Source organism: Haliaeetus leucocephalus, unplaced genomic scaffold (assembly GCF_000737465.1).
Source record: "Haliaeetus leucocephalus isolate CR32 unplaced genomic scaffold, Haliaeetus_leucocephalus-4.0 Scaffold306, whole genome shotgun sequence".
In the NCBI taxonomy this organism is placed as follows: domain Eukaryota; kingdom Metazoa; phylum Chordata; class Aves; order Accipitriformes; family Accipitridae; genus Haliaeetus; species Haliaeetus leucocephalus.
Window position 1 is genome coordinate 1,288,502 of NW_010972742.1, and position 27,014 is coordinate 1,315,515.

Here is a 27,014-nt window from a genome sequence, read left to right on the forward strand (position 1 = left end):
ACTATTTGACTGGTGGTATAATTGCAAGCTGTGAGTATCATTTGGAGCTGGTGTGCTCTAAATGTCTTAGGAAGATCATTTATATCATCTCATCAATGCTAATGACCTGCTTTCCTGTCCTGTCAAAAATATTTGTGCCCTAGTTTATTAATGCTAATTAATCCAGAGATAATAAGAGACTTCTTTATATTTTTGTTGCTGCTGTTTATTCTGTGTCCCAGTATGATCTCTTGCATTTACATGCCTAGTTTCTTACATATTTCCAGACAGAAAATAAGCATTTTATTCTTTTGACAAAGAAAGCATAGTACTATGACATGTGTCATTAGAAATATGAGTTGCTCATGGAAGAAAATCTGCTTTTTGCTTGCTAGAGATGATGAAGGTGCAGCCCCCTAAGTAATATAATGACTTTTATTCAGCACTGAAATAGCCATTGACAGAAGAAAGAATTGAAACACTTTGGAAACGAAATGTAATTTAATCTATGGCTGTTATAAAAACAATCAATTCATTGTGTCCACAAAAATGAGTGGGTTTGGTTTATTACCTATTATGGTATTGCTGTTTCATTGCCTGTTTATCTTTTCTTCAGTACTGTTCTCTGTATATACCACTTAAGTGGTTTTTTTTGTTTGAATTCAGCCTTGAAATTTATTTGTGATGTTCTGATTATTTTTTTCTTCTTTTTAAAATATGTCAGGTACAATTCTTTTCTCTGTATTCTGTGGGTCTAGCAAATGTCAAATATGATTAACTAATTTCCTGAGCAGGAGGAACCCCAATGTGGTCTCTCTCAAATTTTTGCAAGATCAGCATGCAAACACTGGCTAATGTCACTCTGTTCAGAGACCACCCTGTAAATATTAATGTATGTCAGTTTGACTTTTTATCTCTAAGTGTTATGTAGTTAGGAAGACATTCCAGTCAAGGTTTTGTAGAACTTGCTACACAAAAGATGTTACTCTTTTCTTGCATAAAACGAGGTGGCTCATTTTTTCTGCTGTGTGGATTACACATCTTTCTCACTTTAAATTATTTCTTTCTCTGATATAGGACAAAATTAATAGTTTCTAGCAGAATATATGATCTGTATTAAATGAAAACATGAATTAATTTCTGGACATTCTACTTATGTAATTTCTGCCTTAAATGTAACTTATGTTTAAGTGGCAGCTTCTTTAGGAGATGTCTCCTGCTGTGCCGGTGACTGATGGGTCTAACCTTGTCTACTAAACTGCAAGAGGAGTGTGGCTCTTTTCTTACACAGGCCTTTCAGTAATGTTTCTCTTTTGTATGTTTCAAAGGCATTTTCCAAATCCTAATGCTATTCTTAATTTCTTGATATTGAGGAGCAATTTTGTACTTCCTTAAAGAGGGAAAAAAAAAGTCAGGAAATCACCTGTGCGGCTGTATTCCATTTAATTTCCAGATATTTTTTATTCAGTTTCATAACCTCCCCTGATGTTTGTGTCATGTTTAATGGAAATATGAAAATATACTGTGCAAAGATGTCTCAAGAGTATGATTATCCTAGATTTTGATGATGATAAAGTCATTCTTGCCATTGATTACTGTGTTTATCTAACTATATATATTCTAAGGTTATGACTGTGTGACAGGGTTGGTTTAAGAGGGTCAGAAACTCAGTACACAAACATATGGAGAGACTGAATGGAAGAATACTGGTGTTGCTGCTATCACTGATCAGAAAATAATGACTGTTCTGCAGTCTTGTTGCAATGTATCTCAGCTTCCGCTTCTGTGAGTAACTGTATTATGTTCCACAGGGATTCATTACTCAGGGTTGTCAGTGCCTTTTGCATTATATGGGGCGAGTTTAGTGCTTATAAAAATAAGCACGTAATAAACCTAGCTGTGGTAGTATCAGTATTTTGGCTTCCATTTGCTAATTGACTGTATGAGCTGATTGCTAGAGCTTTAGGTTGATTCCTGTATCCCTTTGCTATCACTTGGCAGTCTGGTCAGGTTTTCAGCTATTCAAATGCTTCTCAAGCACCACCTCTTCATTCCAAGCCTTATTTCTGCCCGAGAGCGTATAAACTCATATGTGTGGCTTTCTTGAGATTGATCTTTCTACTCTGGTTCATTTTGGAGGCTGACACAATTTTTTTCTCCATCAGTCAAAATGACCCAGCATTCATATTCAGGATCATTCTGCCAAAGCCCTTTGAAAGCACATTGAATTAGACCCTTTCTCTTTCCTAGAGGGCTTTTTGGTTTATTCCTTCATTAGGCAATCTGCCAACTTCAGTATCAATTCTTGTCTGTTACATTAGCCCATGCGGCTTTTGATGAGTTAGACATGTGAGGGAGACTTTTAAATGCGATGTTTGTCAATGTTACTTCAGTTCAGATTAGTGAAACATTAACTTTGTTTTTCTGTAGTTGGAAAGTATTTATTTCTACTGCTATTTCTCATCCTGCTCAAGAAGACCTAGCCTCAACTACTCTGTTTGGTTTTGTGAAGCAAATGTTATAGGTGCCTTGATCTCGCTGTTCTTGCTTTTCCAATTATTTATCTGCTTCATCCTTAAGAGCTTTTAACCTTTCTCCTATTGATTAGGACAGGCCCTGTTGGAAATTCTGTTAACTACAATGTGAGACATCCTTCCACAGTGGGAAGGGAAGGATCTGGTAGTGCTTGATTCACAGAATAGTTCTACATTGGTTTTAAGAGCCACTTCGAGGAAAGCACCACAAGAGTGTTTACTACTACAACAACAGAAAATACAATACTGAGTGCAGAACAGTGTCAAATAATTAGAATGTGCTGTGGCAGCAGTACTAACATAGAAAAGAAAAGAAAATCTGCTGATAAAAATTAGGTCAGATATTTTAGTTTATAAGTGGCTCTATTTCACATGTAATCTGAAAGGTTTTAATTGACTGAAAATGCATAAATACATAAGCAATAATAATGTTTCTTCGAAAATAGCTAAAACCATATTGCTAGCATAGATACAGTAGGAATTCAGTAATTCACTTGAATGTTTTTATCTATCAAACCATTACAGGAAAAGTTGGTTCTGTGAAAATAACTCTGGACTAGGACATAAAAGATGCAATTTCCTTTCCTGATTTACTCAGTGACCTTTAAACAAAACATTTTATTCCTGCTACCATCTTCATTCTGTGAAAAGAGGATGATGCCTTGCTTCTCCCATGTATTGCCAGTCTTTTTAAATTAATAGTGTTCAGGATATGGCCTGTTACTATGCTTAGTAGTATATGAGGTCAGTTTATGTATTGTCGTTACATAAAAATATTACAGAAAAGCTTCAGTTTTTTTCTCTGGAAGACTCTAGATCCAGTTGTACACTCTTCAGTAAATATCCCTGGTGCTTACTAAGGTTTGCAAAGCAGTCTTCACATTTTGCCAACCTGATCGTCATTAGTAATCTCTTTATCTTTTACTTTCTCATACAGAGTGCTTAGAGTCCTTGCATTTTCTATACAATATCATAACTTGGTGGATGGCGTGCTATTAGAATATTCAGGATATTGGGATTTTAAAAAGGGTTTTCTCAATGTCATTCTTTGATGGTTTTATTTTCATCTTTCTTCTCATTTTTTACAGTCCTTTGCTAATAAAATGGAGAACTTATGGAGTATCATTGGAATGCACACAAACACAGCACTAAATAATCCCATGCTTGACAACAGATTAATTTACGATTATTCCCATTTTAACCTTCATCACTGCAAAAAGTGCTGTTATTCATAGTCCAGTTTTGCAAGTTGGTCTGTGTTTGCTCATATATTGTATTCTAAGCACTAACGTCTTGAATGTAAAGACTGTATTTTAACTTCCACATAAAGAGTGAATTCAGTCTTATTTTGAATCTCTTGAAATGACCCCATATTGAGGGACAGCTGAAAGTGCTTAGAATGTACTAAGCAAGCAAGCTGATGACAGGCCCAGTTCATTTAAAAATCTTAATGGACAAGAATTGATATTGTGTTGCAGAATTTTGAAAGGTTTCATTTTCAGCATTGTGAAATTAATTGGTCTGAAACCATAGTATGCTTTCACAGTAATTGGCGTGCTGCAGGGCCCCTAGCTCTGGTGTGAACCGAAGTCTGTTTTTATGTTATCAAATTGCAAATGGAGACTAGTTTGTCCAATTAGATTTGAATCACAATGTTTTGAGATGCAGGTAATTGAATTACAATTTTATTGACATCTCTCTTCTTTCTTTTTGCTCTCTAAAATTTCCAGTGAGCAGTAGGGAGGGATTGGAAATAAAGTGAGGAGTGTGACCTGTCAAGAGTGTTTCCATCAAATCTGAACTTTCCAAACATTGCGATCTATCAAAACATGCCTCATCAATTACATCTCTTAGATATTCACACAGGATTACATTTTAAGTTTATCATTAAGAAGTCCTTTTGCTTTTTTTTTCCCCTTACGATGATTCTTAAATGGAAAGAAAACCTTTGTAAAATACAGAGAAAAGGAAGGTTTTATCACAATGTCACTTTCCTCTAGTCTTTATAGTGCAGCCACAAAAGTTGCTGTAATCTTCAGGGTTTGCCCAAAAAGAAGGGAGGTCAGGAATAAAGTGGGATGGGTGCATAGTCTCCTTCCAAACGGCATAAAAATGAATGTGGGGGCACTGGGTTGAAATACATCTTTGAATTCAGTTATTGGATTAGAGATTAGAAGTGGGTCTTAATGGTAATAAAATCTGGCTTAAGGCATGCTGTATTTTGTATCCCTCATAACCAGCAGTAATGGCTGGGGCAAGAGGAGTCCCATTGACTTCACCAAACTGTACCAAAAACCCTGATAGCAAGGCTTTGCGGCGCTTGGCGGCTGTTGAAGCCTCGTTCCATAACTGACAGTATAGATGTTGGAGCTCCTTTGGTGTGTGCTTCTGCTTTGACTGAGTTCGAACAAAGCAAGCTGCTTTTGTGTTGTTTTGTTTTGGTTTGGTGTTTTTTAAACATAAACTCAGCAATACTTCAAAGCATCCCTGGGAGCTTTGTCGTGTACAGATGTTTGCTGTATCCAGCCATTGCTGATGGCAAGCTTCAGCTGAAAATGGTGAAAATTCAGATTAAGCATGGTCAGAAATTTGCTCAGGTTACATTGGATAGGATATAAAACAAATGAAGTACTTAAGCACATACTTAAGTGTTTTGTGGAGTTAGCTCACTGTACCTTTGAGAGGGTGGAATGAGTGTAGTTGTTAAGGCCATTCACCTTTTCCTTTTACCTCAGAGGTAGACTGGCTTGCAAAATTAATATGGTAGAGAAGTTCTTGATGTTCTTAGACGTTATTTCCACCATTCAGGGCCTCTCATATGTAGCCTTCAAGGCTGACATCTCTTCAGCCTGAAAAGGGTTAGTGGTTTTGTGTACAACAAGGGCTTAATTTCCAACTAATTTTCAGTACTTGGCTCAGGTTGTTTTGGGCTTCTCTGCCTTGGTATCTAGGCACCCATCCAGCTCTGAAAGTGCAATACATTTTGTCAAAGTGTGTTAATCTGGACTAACTCTTAAGTTGAAAAACTGTTGTGTAGTAGAAGCTAAACAAATATATTTGTGCCTAGTGAATCCACTGAAGAGAGTACCCAGGCAGAGGAGGACACGGCTTAGCGTGCTAACCAGAAAACAGGCTGTTCAGCAACACTGCATAAGGAAGTAACTTTCTGCTTATAAAATTGATTTAAATGAAATCTAATTTGTTCCTCATATAGGGAAAGAAAGTAAGTTTATTCTCTGTCTTCTGTACACATTCCACAAATACCATCTCCTCTCTTCTGCTAGACTGTGTTAGTCACAGCCTGTCTAATGCAAAGAAGAGGAGGAAAATGAGCAGTTGTCTCCTTTGTTAAGGAAACTGCTTAATTTTTTGAAGTACATTTTTAAGATATAGTACTACATCTTCTGTGTATTTGCTGTAATTTCCTCTTTAGTTTTCAATACAAGAAAGCTGTTGTGTTTTGAAGTTAAAAACATTTTTTTTTCTCTCTGTCTTAAAAGTATGGGGCAGAGGCAGCATCTGCATGGCTTGTCTGTCCAAGTGGGTTCACTGAATTTGCATGTTCATACAGGGAAGTTGATTAGTAGTTAGGCTTGAGTGCATATTGTTTTTTTTCCTGACACTTTAATATGCTAATCATTTGAGCCGAGTTTCTGCTATCAGCAAAATAATTGTCACCTCTGCTTACTCTGTAGCTTGCTAACATAATCTAGTTTTTGGGTGGTATCTTGACTTACTGCAGGACTAGTGATTCAGCTGCACTCTTCAGTATATAGCTTTTTCATGGCTTTTGTATATGGTACAATTTCCATTATTAACCTGCAGTTAAATACTTCTTGAATGAAATTTGATTTTCAGAACATTAGCTTAATTGCCTTGTCTAGAATTAAGGATACATGTTTATTTAATTTGAAATTTTTTCCCTTTTACCTTCTTGAATGTATGTTTGTGCTGCACAGCAGCAACTCTGCTTTTAAATTAATTTTTCCAGTTGGTCTATAATGGAAACTCCAGTAACTTCCAATTTTCTGTAATCTTTCTGATACTAAATTGCTTCCCACCAGATAGTTTTCATAAAATAAGTGTACAAATATTTACTGTAAAGATAAATTGTAGTGTATATAGTGAGTATTTGTATATATATGTCTGTATATACAGCATGCCTATGTGTATATAGTATAAAAATGTCCTATTTCTTACCTGTCAACCTTGCCATCTTTACAACCTGTATGTAATGTGAACCTAAAACTATGACCAACTGTGGTAGTTTTGATTGCATGAAATCTGTGGGATGAGCCTTGAATACTTTGTCTTAGTTTCCAGTTATACCTTTAAGTTCTTCATGTGATTGCTGAGTTGCAGTATGTACTTTATGTTCTCTCAGGAATGGCACAACCTACGAACAAATTGATTTTAAAAAAATAAGAATTCGTGCAACCTAGAACATGTTATAACAAATCGATCAGCCAAGGGCATACTAAGGTACATCGCCTTACTCATAAAAGAAGCAAATAATTTCTTTGGAATAGGGCTCCTGGGCCACATAACAGTGTTTTATTAAGGTAACAGTAAAATGGAATAAATGAATGCATATGCATGAATTATATCCCTGAATACCAGTTGAAAGTTCTTACGTGCACATGCCTTCCAAGAATTATTTATTTGCAATGTATCTAGGTGTCAGTGTTAAGAATGGGAGAACTCGTAGCAAGTAGTTGTCAATCTTAGTGCAGCTGTGAATTATAGAGCAGATTTAATGATCTAATTACCCCATGCAGTTGTAAGAAATAACACCATTTATGTATTTTCATGTGATGCAAACCATTAATTCACTGTAATGTAGCACAAAAGCCCAAGTTTGGTACTGTTAGTTTGAACAAAATACACTCCATTCTTTTTTAATGATGGACTGAAGTAACTGGTAGTACTTTTCATTGACTGCAAAGTGTATCTTAGCTGGCAGGTTTCACTGACTCAGATGCATGGTTTGGGGAGAGCACTGAAAAAAGTCAGCTCAATTCTAAAATTATTTGGAATTTTAATGGAAGCAAATTTTTTCTGCATTATTTTTAGATATTTCTAAATATTAAAAATGAGACTTTTTTGAATGAGGTTATCATATTCTTTTCAGTCTGAAGAGTTTCTTTGTTTTGAAAAAGCCCTCTTACTTTTAAAGGGTTTTGAGTAAACCTGTTAAGATACTTGGAGTGAGTGAGATAGGATACAGTTTTTCACTGCAAATTTAATGTTGCTGATTTTCACGTGCAGTCATTAATTTTTTTCAACTGCAGTTGCCGAGATCTTAATTCTTTTTCATCCTTTAAAATAAAATAAAGAATCACTACGTTTTTCTTTACCCAAATAACCTCTGAAATGGGATGTCAAAATGTGATGTAGGGTCTTTTTCCTTCCCAAGAAAATACCAAAACCAGAGGGATTAGAGACTTGGTAGTTTCTGAACAAGTATGTCCTGTGAAATATAAGTTGTGTGACAATCCTTAGAGGAGAACGAGGAGGAGGGAGAAGCAAAATCAACCTAAGGGACCACAGAAGTAGAAGACAGGGAGACATGAGTGTAAGATAGAGATTCCCTGAGATAAAACCGGATAGAATAGGGAAATGTTAAGAATTTCCTGTTAACTAGTCTTTTACACATGGACGCTTAACTGGAAAGTGTTCCTTAGATTAATTCAGTGGCTAGAGAGTGCTAGAGTTTAAATGCAGGTTCCTAATTTGTGAAAGCAAACTTCACTGTGCTTTCTTGGGACGTGTTTAAGTGTATTCATTGTTCCGTGCTTTGTACGTCAGTTGTATGGTGCTATATTACATGTGTGTTCACAGTTCTAGATCTTGAGCCTTGCTTTAAGTGAGCAACTCCCTCTGCGCTGCCTTTTCCCCAGTCATCAGGGCAGTCATCTGTGCCAGGATGGACCCAGACAACGGCTGTGGAACAAGTATGTCAGAGAACAGAGCTACAAAATGGGTCCAGCTTGTACTGCTAATATTTTAAAAGTGTTCCACTACTTTACCGGAGAGAAAAATCTATAATTTATACTAACAGTTTAATATAAAGATATATAAATAATAAGATTTTTGAGGGTATGTTTAATATAACAAGGGGGTTTTAGGCCTGAGGAAATTACAGCAATGCATGTCAGACATTCTTACAAGACACTTGATAAGAGTATTGGAGTTTAAATATTACTGCACTCCTTTAACATGTTCCCAGCGTTATTGGTTAATGTGTAAATGCTGGTTGTTCCAGGCAGACTTACTTGGGCAACTGTGGGCACTATCTTATCCCTTTTCAGAAGCAGTTTCAGATGAAGCACTCAAACCTGCAGTTTTGGGTTTTTTGTTTTTCTTTTGCTGTTTGACTTCCATTCACCTTCTAGGTCTTCCTCCCTCCATTCTGTGTTGCTTTGAACTTCTGTAGATTTTTCCAGTGTGTGATAGTATTAGCGGACTGCTTTGTAATAATCTCTGGTAGCTGCTTTCCTCTCTAGAAGAGCATTACTTTAAAATAACATGGATATACATGACAGCTGGAAATACCAATTGTTTGTTTGTTTGTTTTCTTTCCTTCTGCAGGAATACTGTGATTTGTTGGGACGAAGTTGAAAATTTTATCTTTTCCTGGCAAGACATTTACTTTTCAAGACTTTTTTTTCTGTTGTAACTGTAGGGTAAAATGCAAGCATTTATTTTGCTAGCATGTGGTCTTAAATAGACATGGAATGAGAAGTGAAGAAAAAATGAAGATTATTTCTCTGATTTTTTTTCAGGAGCTTTATTATTCTCATCAGCTTCAGGCCATCAGAAAGTTCCGTGTTCTCAGATAGTGCACATAATGAGTATGAATATTAGATCATAACCATATCTGAGAACTGTTTTCTTATTCCCCTGTTTATACTCACATAATAATGGCAAGGGAGTGCAAAGCAGGTTTTTAAGGGACAGCAAAATTAAGTGCTTGGGATTTTGGCTTGACTTAAGCACAGGCATTGAGCAGAAAAATAACATTTTCCCTCTTACAGATATCCTTCAGGTGTCAATTCTGCAGGATCCTGGTTTTATTACATCAATCACAAGCAGCTTAAGGCTTCCAAAAACATAGTCACAGACAGATGTTGAGCCTGTCTGGGGATTAGAAATATCCTCTTCCATTAAGTATAAATTAACTTAATCACCAGGTATGAAAGATAAGCAGCATAAACATCATTCCCTGAAGCTTTCATTAAAATTAAAATTCTGTTTAAAACTAGGCTTGTATTTTCTATGACTTGATCCCCCTTCAAAGAGATTATATCTGCTGTAAATTTTTACAGTGACAGAGTGACAGAAATTAATGTATTGGGGGCAGTGATGTTCTCTATAATTTAACTTCTGCTGCTAGTCATCTTTTAGCAGGAGAGATGATTGGCTTATTTTTAAGTAATAATTGGTCTCTAGTCTCTGAAAAAATTAGAAAGCAATAAAACTGCCTAGCACCCAGTTGCCACAAAATGAAAGTATAAAGCCACATGACTTAACAGCAGTGTAATCATCAGTAGTGTTATTTGTGTATGTATAATTCACCTGCTTTAATAGGAGGATTACTGCTGGTAAAATGCAATTGCACTGCTGCTTTCTACTCCGTTGGATGACAGGGTAAAGCTCCTTTTCTACCCTAGCATAATCATGACTGCTTTCTAAGAATAATTTCCACATGGGAAAAAATATCATGGGGCTTAGGTTTTTTCTGTTCTACTGTAAGACACTTGGTGGTCTAATTTAATGTTGGTTTCAATACATTATCAGACTTTACAACTGGTTTGCCTTTGCAGTATCCTGTATTACTATTTTTAAGGCACGCTTTTCTAAAGGAAACAAAGGAAACTCTGGAGAAATAATGAGGCTCATAAGTACCTTAAAAGCAAATAGTGAACACAAATAAATCTACTAGGAATAATAAAAGCTACCTCCACAAAAAAATAAAGTATTGGGGACCATATTTAATGATCTTTGTTCTATAATAATTTTTTGCTACAGTGGAACAAAGTCTTCTGATGCAGGTTTTGCATTGCTTATCCATTATTTCATTATAGTAATGCCATATTTTCTGCAGCACTCAAATAGATGACAGGTAATAGCATAAGCATTCACTGCTTCTGTTACATTAAAAGTAATAAATCTTCAGCTGACGCAGACTGATATTACCATTATTCTTAAAAAGAGAAAGTTGGAAATAAAGAATCTCAATTAATAATTAGGAAATAACTATTTTTTTCAGCACATTGCACCTGAGACTCCTCAAATGCATTTCTTCACTTTAATGATTTAAACTATGTATTAGGGAGTGCTATAGAAATAAAAACAGAGCTCAAGTGCAACTATTACATCCAGTTGGATGTTTATCCCAGGTGTGCAGTATCTGCTTTGTATCTCTAAAGGATGTCTTGTCTCTCTCTCGTGTGCTGCTGTACTGATTCCTGTAATCACCTAGTAAGGTAGGAGTTTAACAAAACTGGATTTAATCACAGTATCACTGGTGAACACTTGCAGTGTTTGATATCAGGTTTGAAATGGTTTATTGGATTGAGCTTTAGTTTAAAATACAAGGGAATTAACATAGCCTTTCTGACTTCTGATTTGTGTAATAGGCTTGTTGAAAACCTAAACACCTCTTTTCATACATGTTTTTTTTTTTTAAAACACCCTAAAATTAAGCCCTTTCTGATGTGGAAGATACTAAGATCACAAGCACCTAAACTGTCTAGGAGAAAAAAATTTTCAAAGCATAGTGGGACAAATCCTCACTCATGAATCAGGGCAGATAAGATCCATTCCAAACTATGGAGAATTCTTCAAATAACTGAGCGACTTGACTTTTGGGCTTCTCAGGTGTCTCTGAACCAGTGGTTTCTCTGGCTGGGTCATCTTCTGAAATGCTTCCACGGCTGTGTTTTCAAGGGAAGGATGTAGATCTCTCTTGTTCTCTATGCTCTGGTATTTTGTGGATGACTGCAGTGGTGTTAGCTGTTGCCCATATTGTGGTTTGTTTGGGTTTTTTTTAATGGAATCTGAAAGTTTATTTGTATTATGGAATATCAGAAGCTATTATTTCTGTAGCATTCTCCATATAAAAGTAGACAACAGCATCTTGAATGGTATCATCTAGGAGTGAACAGAAATGACCACATTTGTGTAGGCTAAAACTGGAAGGTTGAGCACAGTGTGCCTCTGTACCATCTCCTGTTTCAGGAATTCCTCTGATCAATGCACAATTCAGACAAGAAAGGCTCTGTACAACTCCTTTGAAAGGGAAGTGTTAATCCTTGAATACTCGTTGGTAACTCCAGTAAGTGCATCATTTCTTGTGTGGCTAGCAGACATGTTTCCTAATACAAACTGCATTTCTTCCTAGACAAAATGTGTAGGACAGCTCATCAGCTTGTCTTAGGTTTTGAGTTTGAAGTGGAGGCTCTAGTCTTCCCTGCATATGATATGAAAACGTCAGTAATATTCTCATCCATCACTTTGTGTCCTTGGTGTGGAGCAAGTCAGGATCCACACTAAGTTTCTACATCTTGGAAACGCTCATTAACAATGTGTTAAGGCGGCAAACTTTCAGAGTGTTCTGTTTTCTTTCAAAAGCTATTTAATCTTTAATGAGAAGTGTTTATTTTTATAATAAATCCATCCAATCTGAAGAGGCAGCGAACCATCCTTCTCAGAAAGGGGACTGATGTCTGTGGAGCTTAGAGTATGATACATGGTAAACAAATAACACTCATGGGACAGAAAATGGAAAGCCTGCAACTAGCAGATGCTGTGCGTTAGAGTTGCTGTGATTGTTGATGACAGACTGCAGGGGCTTTGATTTAACTTTTTCAAGAATCTGATAAATTATTTTGTTTTTGTTAAGCAAATGGCAAGGCTATGGAGTACATTTTTAATTTGTCCTTGGGTTCACCTAAAATGTGTTTGCCAACTCTCAGAAACAAACTCAGTGTGCTCCATTTCTTTCATCCTTCCAGCATGAATGCAATGTTAGGCCTTGAAGGTGCAGGCAAAGTTAGGCATGGTCATGCTCACAATAAGGTTAAAATCTAAGTGAGGTGATTTAACTGCTTTATTTCTCTGTGATATGGATTCTTTTTTCTTAGAGCTGGAAATTCTAACTGCTTTCAGCACTTTCTGCTTCCAGGAGACAGGACAGCTGCTGCATTTTCAAAATGTATTTTGTATGATGTGAAGTTAGTTGTCTGCCAACAACATGGTGATTATCAATCCTGATTTTTAATGTGATTGATTCTGCTCTTTGAAATATGGACTGTTTACTGTGGTTTCTTTGACTGCCACAAAGCATTCTTGAAGTGTTGAATAAACTATATGTTTATAATGTTTCTAACAAAACTTCAAAAATCTCTTACTCTGTGGGGTTTAATATTCTTTTAATACTTTTATCTTTGTGCAACTTTATTATTATTTTGAAAGGAGGAAATGCGAGTGCTATTGACATTTTTTGCTTTGCCAGAGGGTGAAGAGGAGATGAATATTCAGTTTCTTCAAATGAAACTCACAAGTGGCCGGTACAAAACAAAAGATGCTGATTATTCACACAATGTGCAGTCAAACTATGAAATTTCTTGCTATCCCATACTGTGAGTGCTGGAAGTCTCTGTGTGTTAATAAAAGTAATGGGATTAGTTCATAAAAGAAAATTCATGAATGGTTGATAATGCAGAGACACTGCTTTGGCTTTGACTTACTGTTTCCTAATGGATTTATTTCTGTGAATGAGCACACAAATGTATTTCATACCTACACATTCCAGTAACAAACATGTATCTGTTTCTTGGGAGGTCCATATACTATGGTCATAAATGGGTGGATAGATAGATTTGTCATGCAAAATATTCTCTACTTTTAACTATGTTAACATAGTCTTTGCTTTGAGAATAGAGGCTCAGCTGAGGGAATAATTATAGCTTCAGAATCCAGAACATAATATTTTCTTTTATTAGGTAAGCAGTTGTCAGCTGATACCAAAATTGCTTAATTTATACTTCTAGCAATGCCCTAAATGTTAAAAATATCAAGTCAGCATTCTTAGAAATATTAATATTGCAATGCTTACCCAATTTTACTCTGAACTTGACAGCTAAATTTCATATACAAGTATACAAAATGCTGCAAATTTTGAAGCCTTTAATTAGTAGTTGCAAATTTGTTTGTCCCTTAGCAACTTGTATTTGCATAAAGATTAAGGCCGGTCAGAATGAAAGGGATAAAATGTAGATGGAGGAAACATTAATAAATTAGTAATCATGTATAAAAGATAAGTAGTCTTAGATGTCATTTCCGTAAGCTTTATTAAAATTGAAATTCTTTTTTAAAGATGCAGTTAATATTTTCTCCACAGTTGATCATTTCTAAAGAGAGATCTGTCATGAGCTGCAGAATTAGAGAAATTAATGTATTGAGGTCAGACATTAGTATGTAAATTAAGCTTTGCTTTTATTCTGTATGGCAATAGAAGCATTACCTTATATTTGACCTTTCATTCATTTAGCCTGACTCAGCTGTGTCAGTCAAAACAATTAATTCTAAGGAGCAGCTTTAAAGTGTGGGGCTCAGCTTTCTTCTCCTCCCCTTGCCTGTTGGAAGTCCCCTGAGAAATGAGCTAATGGAAGGAACCCGTGCAAGATTCTCTTTCTGGAGATTTGTTTCAGCATTTTGGAGTTTCTGATCCCTTCCCCGCAACTCCACTGCAGCACTTGTCCACAGACATTTTGCAAGGTTTTCAGGGAGACTAGGGCCAAGTGTGAGAACCCTGTGTGTTGCACCCAGACTCCCAAGGTGAAGTCCTGAATGAGACAGCATTTAAGGTATTTCTTGGAAGTCACTTTCTAGAGTAAGAAAGAACTGGATGATAAATATGCATAGGAGTTTTTAGTAACACTGAATCTGATAGGTAACATTACAAAAACGTGTACTTCTGTGTTTTCCAATTGACTGATAAATCAATGGTAGAAATGGAGGTGAAAATACTTTTTCATTGTTGCTGGACTTTGAGCTGTATTTCTGCTTTTTGTAGCTGTACTGCCAGTGCTTATACCAGTCTTTGATTGCATGACCCTTGGGGAGTTATGTCATCCGCTCACCCTTATGGTGTGGCGATGGCAGATGGTAGAGAAACACAGAAGAAAATGTAACGGTGCATTGCAAGTGAGTGTAATTTATCTAGCGCTAGAGCAAAAAGTATGTTGTGCACTGTTTCCTTGCAAAAATGTGCAGATCACAGTAAAATTCTGTTTTTATAGATACCAAGTCTGGCTGTAATATACCTAGCTAGGCAGTTTTTCTTAATTAGTCATGTTGAGACCACATTGAGATTGGGTGCATATAAGTGTGTTGAATAGATCTACAGAAAATAAACTTTTATTGAAATGTTGTCTGTGGTAGCAGTGGAGAATTATACTCCAAATATAGTCAGTGTAAATGCTTGCAGTTAAGGTGAGCGTGAAGAATAGGCAAGTCTATGTATCAACTCAGTTTTGCAGATACAGACAAGCTCTTGTGCAGGTTTGTTTTGGAAAGTCTTAGTTTTCACTTTTAATAAAACTATAGCTTTAATCCAAATTATATGATCAAATTAATTAAGCTCTAGTGCATTAGAAAAGGAAACTTCAGGAAATCTTGGGGGAAGGGGGAAGCTAAAGAATCAAACCAAATCATTAAACTTGTAAAAGCAATAACCTGTAAAAGCAAATTAAGAAGTATATTCTCTGTTTTTTATTTAATGGAAGTACGATATTTGGCAATAAAGATTAGAATTAAGTTTTCTTGTTCTGATTTAAATATTTTATAGACTTTCCCAATGTGTAAGTGGAAAGGACTGAGACATGCAGTAACATACAAAAAAAGCTGGTTTTATTTAAAAAATACTTTTCTAATAAGAAATATGGTTTTAAGAGCTATTTCAGTAAAAGTTTGAAATGGAAAGCTGGTTTTGAGTTTTTATCCATGACCTCAAAGGCAGCTGTAGGCTTTTTTCCAAAGAAAGGCGGGGAAGAAGGAAATTCTAGATGGTAGTTTAGAGCCTCTGCTTTATTACATTCAACAATAGTTTTTCGTTGACCATAATAGAGTTTTTTTTTCTACAAGCACAATTTTCTATGACCCTAATACAAACCAAACATAGTACCATTTAATAATTTGACTGTGTCCCTTCCCCCTCAGTCAGAGAGACAGTCTTCTGTGGCTCCCAGCAGTAATGTGTCCAGGGTATCTGTTTACGATTATGGTTTGGGTGTTCTCCTCATGACCATTTCACATTTCCTTTGAGGATGGGGGTTGAAAAATGAAAAGGCTGAAAAAACCCTCTTTTAAACTACTGCATTTCCTCAGAAGTTCCAGGGACTGTTCCTTCAGCAGGAAAGAGGTACGGATTTGTGAAGGAAGAACAGATTTGCAGAAGACGACTACGCTGAGAGCCGTTGTTCTACAAGTCAAACCTGTCTCAGTAGTGTAGTGGATGGACACCACTCCAGCCTCCCTCCTGACGCTGGGCAGCACAGGCACCAAAGAGTGCTGGGGCTGTAATTAATCTCTCTGAAGCTGCTCCCTGTAACAGTCTCTTCAGCATTTTCTGTAAAAAATGAAATCTAATGAAATTTCCTCAGCTCTGCTTGCATCTTTTAAAGTAAAGCTTTGTATTTTCCTAACTGAAAACATTAATGATGGATGAATAATGTACAATCCAAAACACTCAAGAATTTAGAATGAGAAAGGGTCGGGGCTTCCAGGCATCACTAAAACGAGAGTTATGTTACAAACAACACAACCTCTCTCCCACTGCGTACAAGGTTTCACATTTGGTCAAGGTCTAGTTCACCTGGCTGAGTATTTGAATTTTTAAATTCATGAACAGACCTTTTAAGATTAAAAATAGAAGCCTGCATGCTTATTGTTTCTTGGCTGTACATACTCTCGCTCTTTTGGCAGCCAGAGGGTACTCCATGGCAGTGGAACCACCATCCAATCTTACATGAGAAAGAACAAAGCTAATAATTTATTACTTTAAGCTTTACTTAACTAAAGACAAAAATAGCATTATTTTTCTACTTTCCTGTCTGCAGCAGACAGGAACATTACCCAAGCACTACCTAAGATTTTTATTTATTTTTTAAAGATTTTTTTTTTTTAGAGTCTTTTATCTCAAAAAATGATCACATTTACAGATACTCAAAAGCAATGAATATAAGTGTGGATACAAAAGAAGTACTGTTATTTTAGAAGTTTGTAACAATAGTTGTCTTAGAAGAACAGATGCTTTGTGAATCGCAGCGTGACAGTCCCATCCGAGCAGCAATGCCTTGGCAGTTACAAGTACTTAAACACCAAAAGAGGCTGAACGCGGATGCTTTTTACAAAGAACTGTTGGAACCTCTGCTAATGTTCAAAGTTCATCTAAACAAACTTGGAGCTGGCATTTGGTGCAGGGAGAAGTTTCCAGTCCCGGTTCTGCACTGAGCAGTCACATCTGTGGTTATAGTTTGGGCAGATGCTGCAGTGGATGGTGAGCTGCTGCTGTTTGAAGGTAACATCTGGAGGTGTGAATGAGTTCAGAGCCCACATTCAAGCAGGGTTGAAAACTTGGCCCCAAACAAGTCTCTTAGAAATTAGATATTGCAATTTAGTTCATACTAATTAAAACTTTTTTTTTTTTGCGATTCTTTTTTTTTTTTCCTGTAAGGGCCCTTTGTCTTACAGTTGCCATACATTTATTTTCATCATATCTCTCACTAGAAGTTAAAAGTATTAATTTGAAGTATTTTCTACTGAAAGCGGACACAGCATGGCAATGGATTAATGTCTTTCAGGGAAATTTAGAAGTAGAAGAGAGAGGCTGAATATCCCATGGGGATATTTTTTATGGATGACTGACTACAGGGTGGTTGTACAAGGGCTAAGGAAATCTGCTGTCTTTTGCAGTCAAAGTCGGAAGGTACAGATTTACTGTAGATCTGACTTAATAACATTTGCAGTGCTGTGGGTGAATAATAACTCTGTTGATTGTTATCTTCTGCTGGAACAGAACTTTCTGAAGGACACTAAATCTGCTCAGGAACACAAAAGATCAATGTAGTAAAAGCACTAATTTTTTTAGTACCTAGTGTGAATTACACTTACTCTTGATGATAGGTACTTACAAAAGTGGCTGGAAAGAAAATGAAAACCTGCATATGCTTAGTGGGTGTCAAATAATTACTAACAGCTATCAGACTTTCTGACCTTATGAGGATAGCAATCTTTAATTTTCTTTTGATATGTCAAATGCAGAAAAAAAATTAAAAATATGTCATGCTGAATAAACATGTAACATTTATTTTGGAACATTATTATCTCAATCAGCTTTATTTAGGGAATTTGGCAATGACAATGAAGATGAAATAATGTATTTTGACAGTAGGCACAGAGGAGTTGAAGAAAAAATAATGGGATTGCCCAGAAGTTGTCTTCTGAGTAGTGCAAGTATGCATTTATGTGAACCGTATTGCTTCTGAATGTATTGTTAGAATTTCTTCTTTGCAAATATATCTTAGTGTACTTTTGTACCTTACTTACCAGGGAAGGTAAAAGCTTCTAATCATTATTGGAAAATACGTTTAAATATAATTAGATTATTACAATCTCTAAGCATTTCCAGTGAAATAGTCCATGAAATTCCATGAAAGTCATCTTTTTTCTGCATACCTATATTTGTTCAATGCTGATAACACCAACGTGCAGTTGCTATCTGCTGTTTCCTTGTCTATGTGGAAGAAGTTAGCCTGTTACCTTTCGTGAGGTTGTAAAGACCTTTTGAAAGGAATATGGATATTCTACAGCTTCACAATGAATCTACATCGAGAAAAATAATTTGTGTGTTATGGGGGGGGAAGGTTGAAATGTTTAGCTTTTAACGTTTAACTATGTGGATTAAAAAAACCAAAAACCTGCCATTTTAGAAAAAATTAACTCAGTGGGGCCCAATTTGTTGAGAACCTGTTGTTACCTCAGCTTTATTAAGTGATCTAAGGAGCATTACTGGTTACGACAAGGAAAAGCAAGAAGGGAAGGAAAAAAACCCCCTAAAATTTAAAAAAAAAAAAAAAAAAAAGGTTATGAAAGAAAAATATTGTTCCAGATCAGGGATGCAGAAAGGAGCAATGCAATTTGATGTCCATCCAGGCTTTCTGTTATTAAACTAAGATGTCTTTATCAATGAATGCACTATTAATATTTTTGAAGCATTGTATGGGAATCATGCAGGCATACCTTGATCAAGATTTTCAGACGTAACTACTTATTGTCAGTGTTTCAATTTTGGAATGTTTTATATGAAATAAATTTAAGGGAAAATGATTTTCAGAAAATGCTAGAGTTCTATGGAAAATGTAATGTCTTAAATTGTCAAAATTGTGGGGTCCTAAAAATCACTCGCCTTTTAAAAAAAATACTCATTTTTATAATTTTATAGCTGCATTGATAGCCATCCCCCTGAACTTCTGAACACTGGTAATGTTTTCCATCTGTTTCTGCAGCTTGGGCAGTGCCCAGAAGGTACACAGCTAGAAGTCGTTGCAATTTAATACCTGCATAGCAAATTGCTGACCTCTTCCTAGGACACAATAGCCAAAGGGCCATATAAAAAGAAGGGCACGGGGTCCAGGCGACCATGCAGTGTTAGGGTGACCAGGCACCCACTCTTACCTTCTTAGGGTGGTAAACCCAAGATTTTGATAAAGGAGTGGTTTAGTATAAAACAAAATTTCAAAACTTAGAGAAAAATGGTATGATTGTGCCCAGCTCCCAGTCATTTCAAGGGGAGTTACGAGTTAATGGTAGCTCCCACAATTAACCTGGTAATGGTGCAGCATCTGTTTGTCAGTCGTATTTATAGGTGTTATTTTTGGCATCAGAGAATGGTCTGCTCGTTATCCTTTTAAATATTCCTATAACATGGTTTCTGTTTTTGAGAACCTTAGTATTTGTTCTTGATTCTACATTATTGTAAAGATCTCATAAAATAATGTTTTATAATTTAAAAACATCCAGAAAGAAAGTATCTTCTAAGAATAAGGTTAACATAAGATACAATTATTTTATGTGCTACAGGTGTCAGACTTTGGAGCATGTGTCAGAAGCAAACGAAGAGCTGTTGGATGCGGGACCGGCAGACAGACCGGAATACGATACCACCAAAAGCCCAGAGGCTGGTCTCCCCTCCCTTTGTCTCAAGCAAGTGTTTCCCAAGTACGCGAAGCAGTTCAACTACCTGCGACTTGTGGACAGAGTGGCTGCACTGTTTATCCGATTTCTTGGTGTAAAAGGGACAACAAAGTTGGGGCCAACAGGCTTCCGAACATTTATAAGGTTAGTAAAGGGAAGGTTTCTTTAGGAATTGCTTAAACCATAGTCGAGAACTTAGAAACTCGTGATCCTGTGGGGTGGTACTGTTGTCCTTGTGCTTATCTTAGGTTTTGTTGAATAAAAGCGGGCCCTAACAGTGGTACATTTTTTGCTTGTAGGTTTAGTAATGCCTTCTAAAGAAACTTTTCCCCATAAGTTCTATTGAACCATTGCATATTTTTTAATAAAACAGATATATTTTTATCATTCCAAGCTCCCAAAATACCTGACCTATGAAACTGTGTCTAATAGGAACCTGCATCTTTATTCTACAGCAGATCAGCAATACTTTGGGAGATACTATTTGCAGTCTTAGTCAACATGTCACGTTCCTAGTAAATCATCAGAATACCATTGTGAGAAAGTGACAACCGAAATGGGCTCACTTGATCTGATTCTGTTGGCTTTGGGGGCACAGCCATCTGCCCCAGGCCACAGGAAAGGATTTCCAAATGCCAGTTGCTGATGCATTGTGCACCAAGGATTTGCATTGTGAAATTGCAACTTGCAATGGCAAGGAACTCAATTTATTTTTTCACGTACTTTTTATTCGTGAGGGTTTTTTTCATTGTTTTTTACGGATATATCTGTTCTAGTCATGGTACAAATATCTCATTTTCTGTCTTTCATTGACAATGACAAAAGAAATAAGCAGCAGCAGCAGATGTACTCTTAAAATACAGGTCCTGTTTCTGTGCAGATGCATTTAGCATTCAGGAATGAATGTAAACAATTTGATTTATACAAATTATGATATATAGAAAATGACTGAAGGCATCTGCTCTATCCACAGGCCAGTACAGGATTGTTTCAAGTTCTGTATTTTCTATTGTTTAGTCCAGCCTTAATTCGACGCTTTTCAGATTAACACAGAATAAATGCCAATATTTTCTTTTAAGAATATTAAAATAAATTGCCATATCTCAGTGAAGTAGTGTTTGCAGTTTCCTAATGCATGTTAAATTAAACTTTTTAATATTGGCAAATATTTTGTTTATTTTTTCCCAGAGGATCTATACCAACTGCATGGCCCTTTTCTGAAATGCTGTCATTACTACTCATTTCAGAAATAAGGCCATGTTTCTAAGATGTGTGCTGTATCACTTTTCAAGAATAAAATGGTACACAAGTGTGACTTTGTGTATATGTGTGTGCATGTATGTGTGGGCAAGTGGTTGCAGAGACTATTGACTCAAATTTTAGCTAATCGAAATCTGTTCCCCTTCAATAATTTCTTTGTTCTAAAAAATAACTAAAAGGGAAACACCAGCTCTAGTGGCTCTAGTCCTTGCTTGGATGCTGCCTAAGATTTTTGGAGGACTATTTAGGCCAGACCTTAACGCTCTGTTTTAAGGGAGCTCTGCTTAGGCTACTAAAGAGTAAGATTCTTTTAAATTATCCAGTGTTTGGGGTTTGGGTTGGGGTTTTTTTTCCTTTTCTGGCTAAAAATTTTGGCCAGCTCTTTGGCATGTCCACTAGTTCCAGCCAGGCTGCCAGACATCTGGAAATACTGGACAGATGGCTAATTCTCATATATTGATCAACACTACACTGCAGGCTCAGACCACACAAGTGTCGATCTCCTACATGTGCTTATCACCAAATGCCGGAGATGTATCCAGAGGTGCTGCTGTTTTCCATGCAGTGTTCAGTAACGCACAGGGTAAATCTGTTCAGTGTTCAGGCATGAAGAAGTAATTCTGTGCCTGAAAGCTTTTCTCCAACCCTTTTAAAACAGGATCAGTCAGTCAAATGAAAGTATTCTCTGTGTAAACTCTGCCTCATGTAGATAGTCTGTGCAGATTTGTGTTGGGTTTTGCAATGTACCAATTAATTCCATTCTGTTACAGCCTTGGAAAGCGTACTGGCAATAGCCTGGGAGAAAGCTGTGTATAACAGTCAAGTCATATTTTTAATTTAAATACTCAGGGTTTCCCCCCCCCCCCTTTGTTGCAAAATCAAAATAAGCCAGTTCATCTGTAATATGACCTGCTGCCTTTTTGTGGCTAGAGAATGACGTGAGATTGCACCACGTGCAAATTGGATTTTTTTTTAGGTGCACACCTGGAAGTGGGCCGTTCCTCCTGCCCAGGGCCATTTCTGGCAGAGGTGGTGCCTGCGTGATCTGAACTGGCAGCAGGACTAGGTACATACAGGAGATGCTCTGCATGTGAAAAATTCAGGGCTTGTACCATTTCAGATATGTAAACCTAATGAACGCTGGTTTGTTTGCTGTCTGCTGTATGTGTTTTATTAGACTAAGCGCGTTACGGTGAGTGTGTACATATGATATGGGTAAACTTTTCTCCCAGTGTTCTTTCAGTTGCCCTTGCAGAATTTTTCCTAACTTGGAAGTTTGGACATAATCAGAATTTCTTCTTTATTTTGTCTGTTTTTAACAGAAACTGCAAATTGAGTAACAGCAATTTTTCAATGGCTTCTGTAGATATCTTATATATTGATATCACAAGAAGGTGGAACAGCACGGGAATCGACCACAAAGAATCGGGTAACACTATTTTGTGTTTGCAGACTATGGAAGCTGGGGTTTTTTTGCAATTTTGGTAGCTCAAGCACACTTCAAACATTCCATTAAAAAAATGGGACCAAGGCATCTGGGGCATGTACGTGTACAACAAATTCTTCTGTTTAGTTCTGTGCAGTTTCCCTTTATCTACAGAACAGATCACTCTTAGTTTTCAATTTATTTATTGGAAAAAGTCTTCTGCAAGCCCCTTTTTATGCTTGCAATTTTGCATTTGTAAGACTTGTTGCTGTTCGCAGAGAAGCATTTAAAACCATTTCCAGTGGAACCTTCAACTTAATTACAGTGTAAGAAGGCATGTCCATATTAGAGTAGCTTACATGGCCTAGCAAAACCCAACCAAACCAAAAGCTATGCAGGAGCTAGAAATAAATATGCTTAACTTCTCTTTTTGTTTTGTGTTCCCCAAAAAGGTTACTTTGGGGCAAACAAAACTACCAGTGTTACTTTTCCTTTCCCAGGGAGTGTGTGTGTGTGTGTGACCTGCCCAACAGTACACTCCCTTTTTTCATTTTCATTGTCATTGTGATGGGCGAGGGAAGGACAATAGGTTTCTGCACAAACTTGCACAGTGCTCAGCTATTAAAGAGGCTCTTATTAAGGATGAGTAGCAGTGTGTTTTTGCTACAAGCACCCCTTGCTGTAAATTGTTCATGCAGGAGCTGGGTCAAACAGCCAACATAGCCTTCAGTAGTGAATTACCTCCCCATCTGCTTTAGTCACATTTTTAGATCTGAGACAGTAATCTATCAAATAGCAGAGTACAGGGATTATTTTCTTGTTATATTACATTTAATATATAGCTTAATTTCTAGAATTGCTATTACATTTCTATATGAAGTTGAGTCCATAAATTTGGCAACTTTTCCATATCGCTTTTGTAAAGTGTTGAATCATTTCAATTGTGTTAATACTCCTATCTCAAAAAAAAAACCAACAAAAAAACATTAAATGTTCCTGATGACATTTTTTGAGCCACTTATAGCAGGGAAACAGCAGTTGGAGCATTCTGGAAGGTTTTATGCCACTGCTTCTTGTGGCCATCAAAGAGGATTGTCAAGGTTCCATTTAAATCAGTGTGGGATAAAGAAATCCACATTGATGCTGCTGGCATAAACTAGCATGCTGGTCACAGAGCTGCAAGCTGGCATCTTCCCAGAAATCGGTTCAAAATATATTTTTATGTAAGAAGCTGAACATGGACATCAATGCATATACTCCTGCATCTTTTTTTTTTGAATGCTAAAATAGCAGAAGACACAAAAGTCTCCAAGTTGAGACTGACTTTTGTATTTATTATCCCACCTCCCTAAAATACGTCTGTAGTTCCCTCCTGCATAAACATCAAGAATTAGTGACACACATAAAAGGCCATGGTCAGGTGTGACAGCAGTAAAATTATTTATATATAACCTTTTTTTGAGTATTTGAACATGGTTCAGAAATGTTAATGAAGCTTATATTTGTATGAAATAGATAAGTATTATTTTGTCTTGCTTGAACATAGGTATCCTATAATAACCTGTAGAGTCTGTGTATATGAAGTCAGATAAGGGAAAAGGAGAATAATATGAAGACAGATAAGGGAAAAGGAGAATAAGTAAAATAGACTGTTCACATGGCTGATGAAAAGAATAAGTCCAGATCTAAGATTAGAAGGGAGAAAAGGAAAGTATAGTGCAGAGGAGATAGTATGATTTATTATGCGTGAACTCCTGTACTAGTTTAGGTAGGTTAGGGTCACCTTAGTTTCACAGGTATGTAAAATTTGAGCATTTGCATTTAGCATTTCAGTGTGGGTATAAGTCATTTATGTGGTTAGCTGATAGAATTTCACTAGCAAAAATGATAGAAATGCAAGTGAATATTCAGGCTTTCAGAAATGAAGAGATTTATTTGTTGACAGTCTCAATGAACCAGATGTTTTCCAGGTGTTACAACACAAAATACCCAACCATTTCTGTTGGCTTTGCGTTTGGCCCACTTCCAGCTGTAATCAATACAGTAACTATTGCTGTTGTCATAAAACAGCAGCTTCTAACTTTTTTATTAAATGCTTCACATGAGTGTCACTTATGGGGGAGAAAGTGTGTATGCTACCAAAGGTGCTTTCCCTGTCTGCAGCTCACCGTGACTGATAAAATAATTTACTGAGCTGGCAGCTGCTGCTTTCAGATAACTCACCAATTCCTTTGCAAGCTATTTTACAGGCAAGATCGTAAGCAACCCCAGCTGCAGCCTTAGTTGAGAGAAATTATACTTCAGAAGGTAATTGTAATATTTTGAAAAGGTGCCTTTCCTGCAGCATAAATAAGCCAACAGTAAGTTAAAAAACCCAAACTTTTCAATATCACATCCTAAAATAATCTTCTTAAGTGTATGTTCAAACTGGGAAGCCAGTTAAAGCACAAAGCAGCTATAACTGTTCCTTGTTGCTGGCATTCTGCAAAACCAGTTGTGGTCTGGCTTCTTAATTAAGAATTAAAGTAGGTATTACTTCAAGGTTTTAAATACAATAATTAGTGTTAATATGCAGCCCCTCTTTCCATTGGCTGTGGTAATGTGTTATTAGTAAGATGTGATTGAGCAACACCTGAAGAGTCTGTACTGCAGCATGTGGCTTCTGCAGGGGACTTTTGTTTGTGAAGGGGCAGAGCAGAGAGTTTTATTATAGCAGAGAAATTTTTTGGCACTACACTACTTTCCCTTCGTACACACTTCAACTGTTTTTAATTCAATTGAAACAAAACTACTATTGTAGAGTTACTGGGTGTGGCTGAAAAAAATGGCCTCTAAGGCTAAGGATTCATACCTAGTACAGTCTTTGCAGAAGGAAAGTAACGCTTCGAATAAACTCACTTCTGTGATAAGGTGGTACTTGGTAATGGGGTTATCTTTATAGTGCTGCAGAGTGAAATTACATACTGTTTCAGTAGTTGTACATTTGAACTTTTTAGATCCATCTCTAAAAATACAAGGTTTCAATGACCCAATCCAGTTGCCGATATAAACTTTTTTTTTTCTCCAGGTAGATTGTCTTCCTTGAAGCTCAATATGTTACTCTGTGTCTGATTTGGTTTCAATTTAATATTTGAGGCAGAAGAAGTCAAGGCTGATATCACATCAATTTAATTGTACAATATCTTAAAATTGGTTGTTGCTGTACCAGTTTGCCTCTGGATGCCAGGGTGCTGGTCGGGCTGATGTCTGCAAAACCAGAAATAGCCTCAGTGACAGAGAGTATCACCCGTCTGTAACCCAGCCTGGGTATGCCCTGTACTGAAATACTAAATGAGCGTGTGTGTTACATACAAATAAAACGTTGTCTTTTGGTCTTTGAAGGACAGACGGTTTCTTTTCTTGGTGAGGATTCTAGATGGCTGCTGTTTAAATTAAAAGATGTTAACTAACACAATTGTATGTGTCCATACCCAGCACATATACATTTGGCCTTGCTGCCAAAAGAAGCAAGAGATAGTATTATGCTTAAAGAATGTAGTTTGCTAGAGAACACTGTGCTATGAATCTCCTATAAACACCTTTTCCTTGCAGGAATGTGTTTGCAAGCCTTTGTCGAAGCTTTCTTCTGTCTGGCTCAGAAAAAATACAAGTCCCTCCCACTTCATGAGCAAGTGGCATCGCTAATTCATTTTTGTGAGTATCATCTGGCTGCCCTGGATGAAAAGCGCTTGGTTTGTGGCCGTGCAATTGTGGACCGCCGAAGTGCAGTAGTTCCTTGTCAGGCAGATGGACTTCACCTTACACCAGCTGCATATACACCCCTCCTGAATCGCACGGCCGCAGCTAGTAAATTTGCAGATTATAGAAGTCATCACTGTTAATGGTGCTAATTCACCAGGACAGAACTGAGAATTAATTCCCAGGTACATGCATGTACTGCAGGAGGAGAGACAAGACTCTTGAATTCCTTCATCTGATAGTCACAATTATTTATTTCAGCTTTTTTTTATTTACACTCTTCAAAAAGTCTACTGCAAGAGCCCATTCTCAAATAATGATCCTGGCAATGGCTATTAATTTACCTCTCTGTTGGACCTACAGTACACCTCACGTGACAAACTGTGCTTTCATCCCAAGCATATAGAAAACCACGTGTGAAGACAAGGACCAAAATACAGTGGGATGATAACCAGCATCGTGGGATTAATTGCACTGATCGAGAGGCACACTCATATCAAAGGAATTATGTTGCTTTGTATGCACTGGAGGTATCATGGAAACCAAGTAAGGAGCTGCAGTCTCAAATACCAGTTGTGGACTTTGGAAAACTGAAACCTGGAATTACATTTGTGGTCAGACTTCAGGTTTTGACCCTCTCCTTTCGGTGGCTTGGACTGCGTATGTTGGAATCAATGCAGATTTGGTCATTGTCTATGTACTTATTTTTTTAAAGTCAGTCTTAAAACACTGAAATCACATTTTGGCTTCTACTGCTTTGTACACGTCTTCGCCATGACAAGTACTGTTAATTTTTTAAAGAAAAACTAAAGATG

General features: G+C 36.8%; 1 protein-coding gene across 1 annotated transcript in view; it reads left to right on the forward strand.

Annotated features, from left to right (window-relative positions):
* The window catches only part of TTLL11 (tubulin tyrosine ligase-like family, member 11), a 59,542-nt gene extending 33,159 nt beyond the window's left edge, over positions 1–26,383 (forward strand). Inside the window, exons 8-10 of the mRNA XM_010571089.1 lie at positions 19,662–19,919; positions 22,358–22,464; positions 26,053–26,383. Coding sequence (XP_010569391.1) covers positions 19,662–19,919; positions 22,358–22,464; positions 26,053–26,342 — 655 coding nt within the window. The 3' untranslated portion in view covers positions 26,343–26,383. The remainder of the gene's footprint in view (positions 1–19,661; positions 19,920–22,357; positions 22,465–26,052) is intronic.
* The last annotated feature ends 631 nt before the right edge of the window (positions 26,384–27,014 follow it).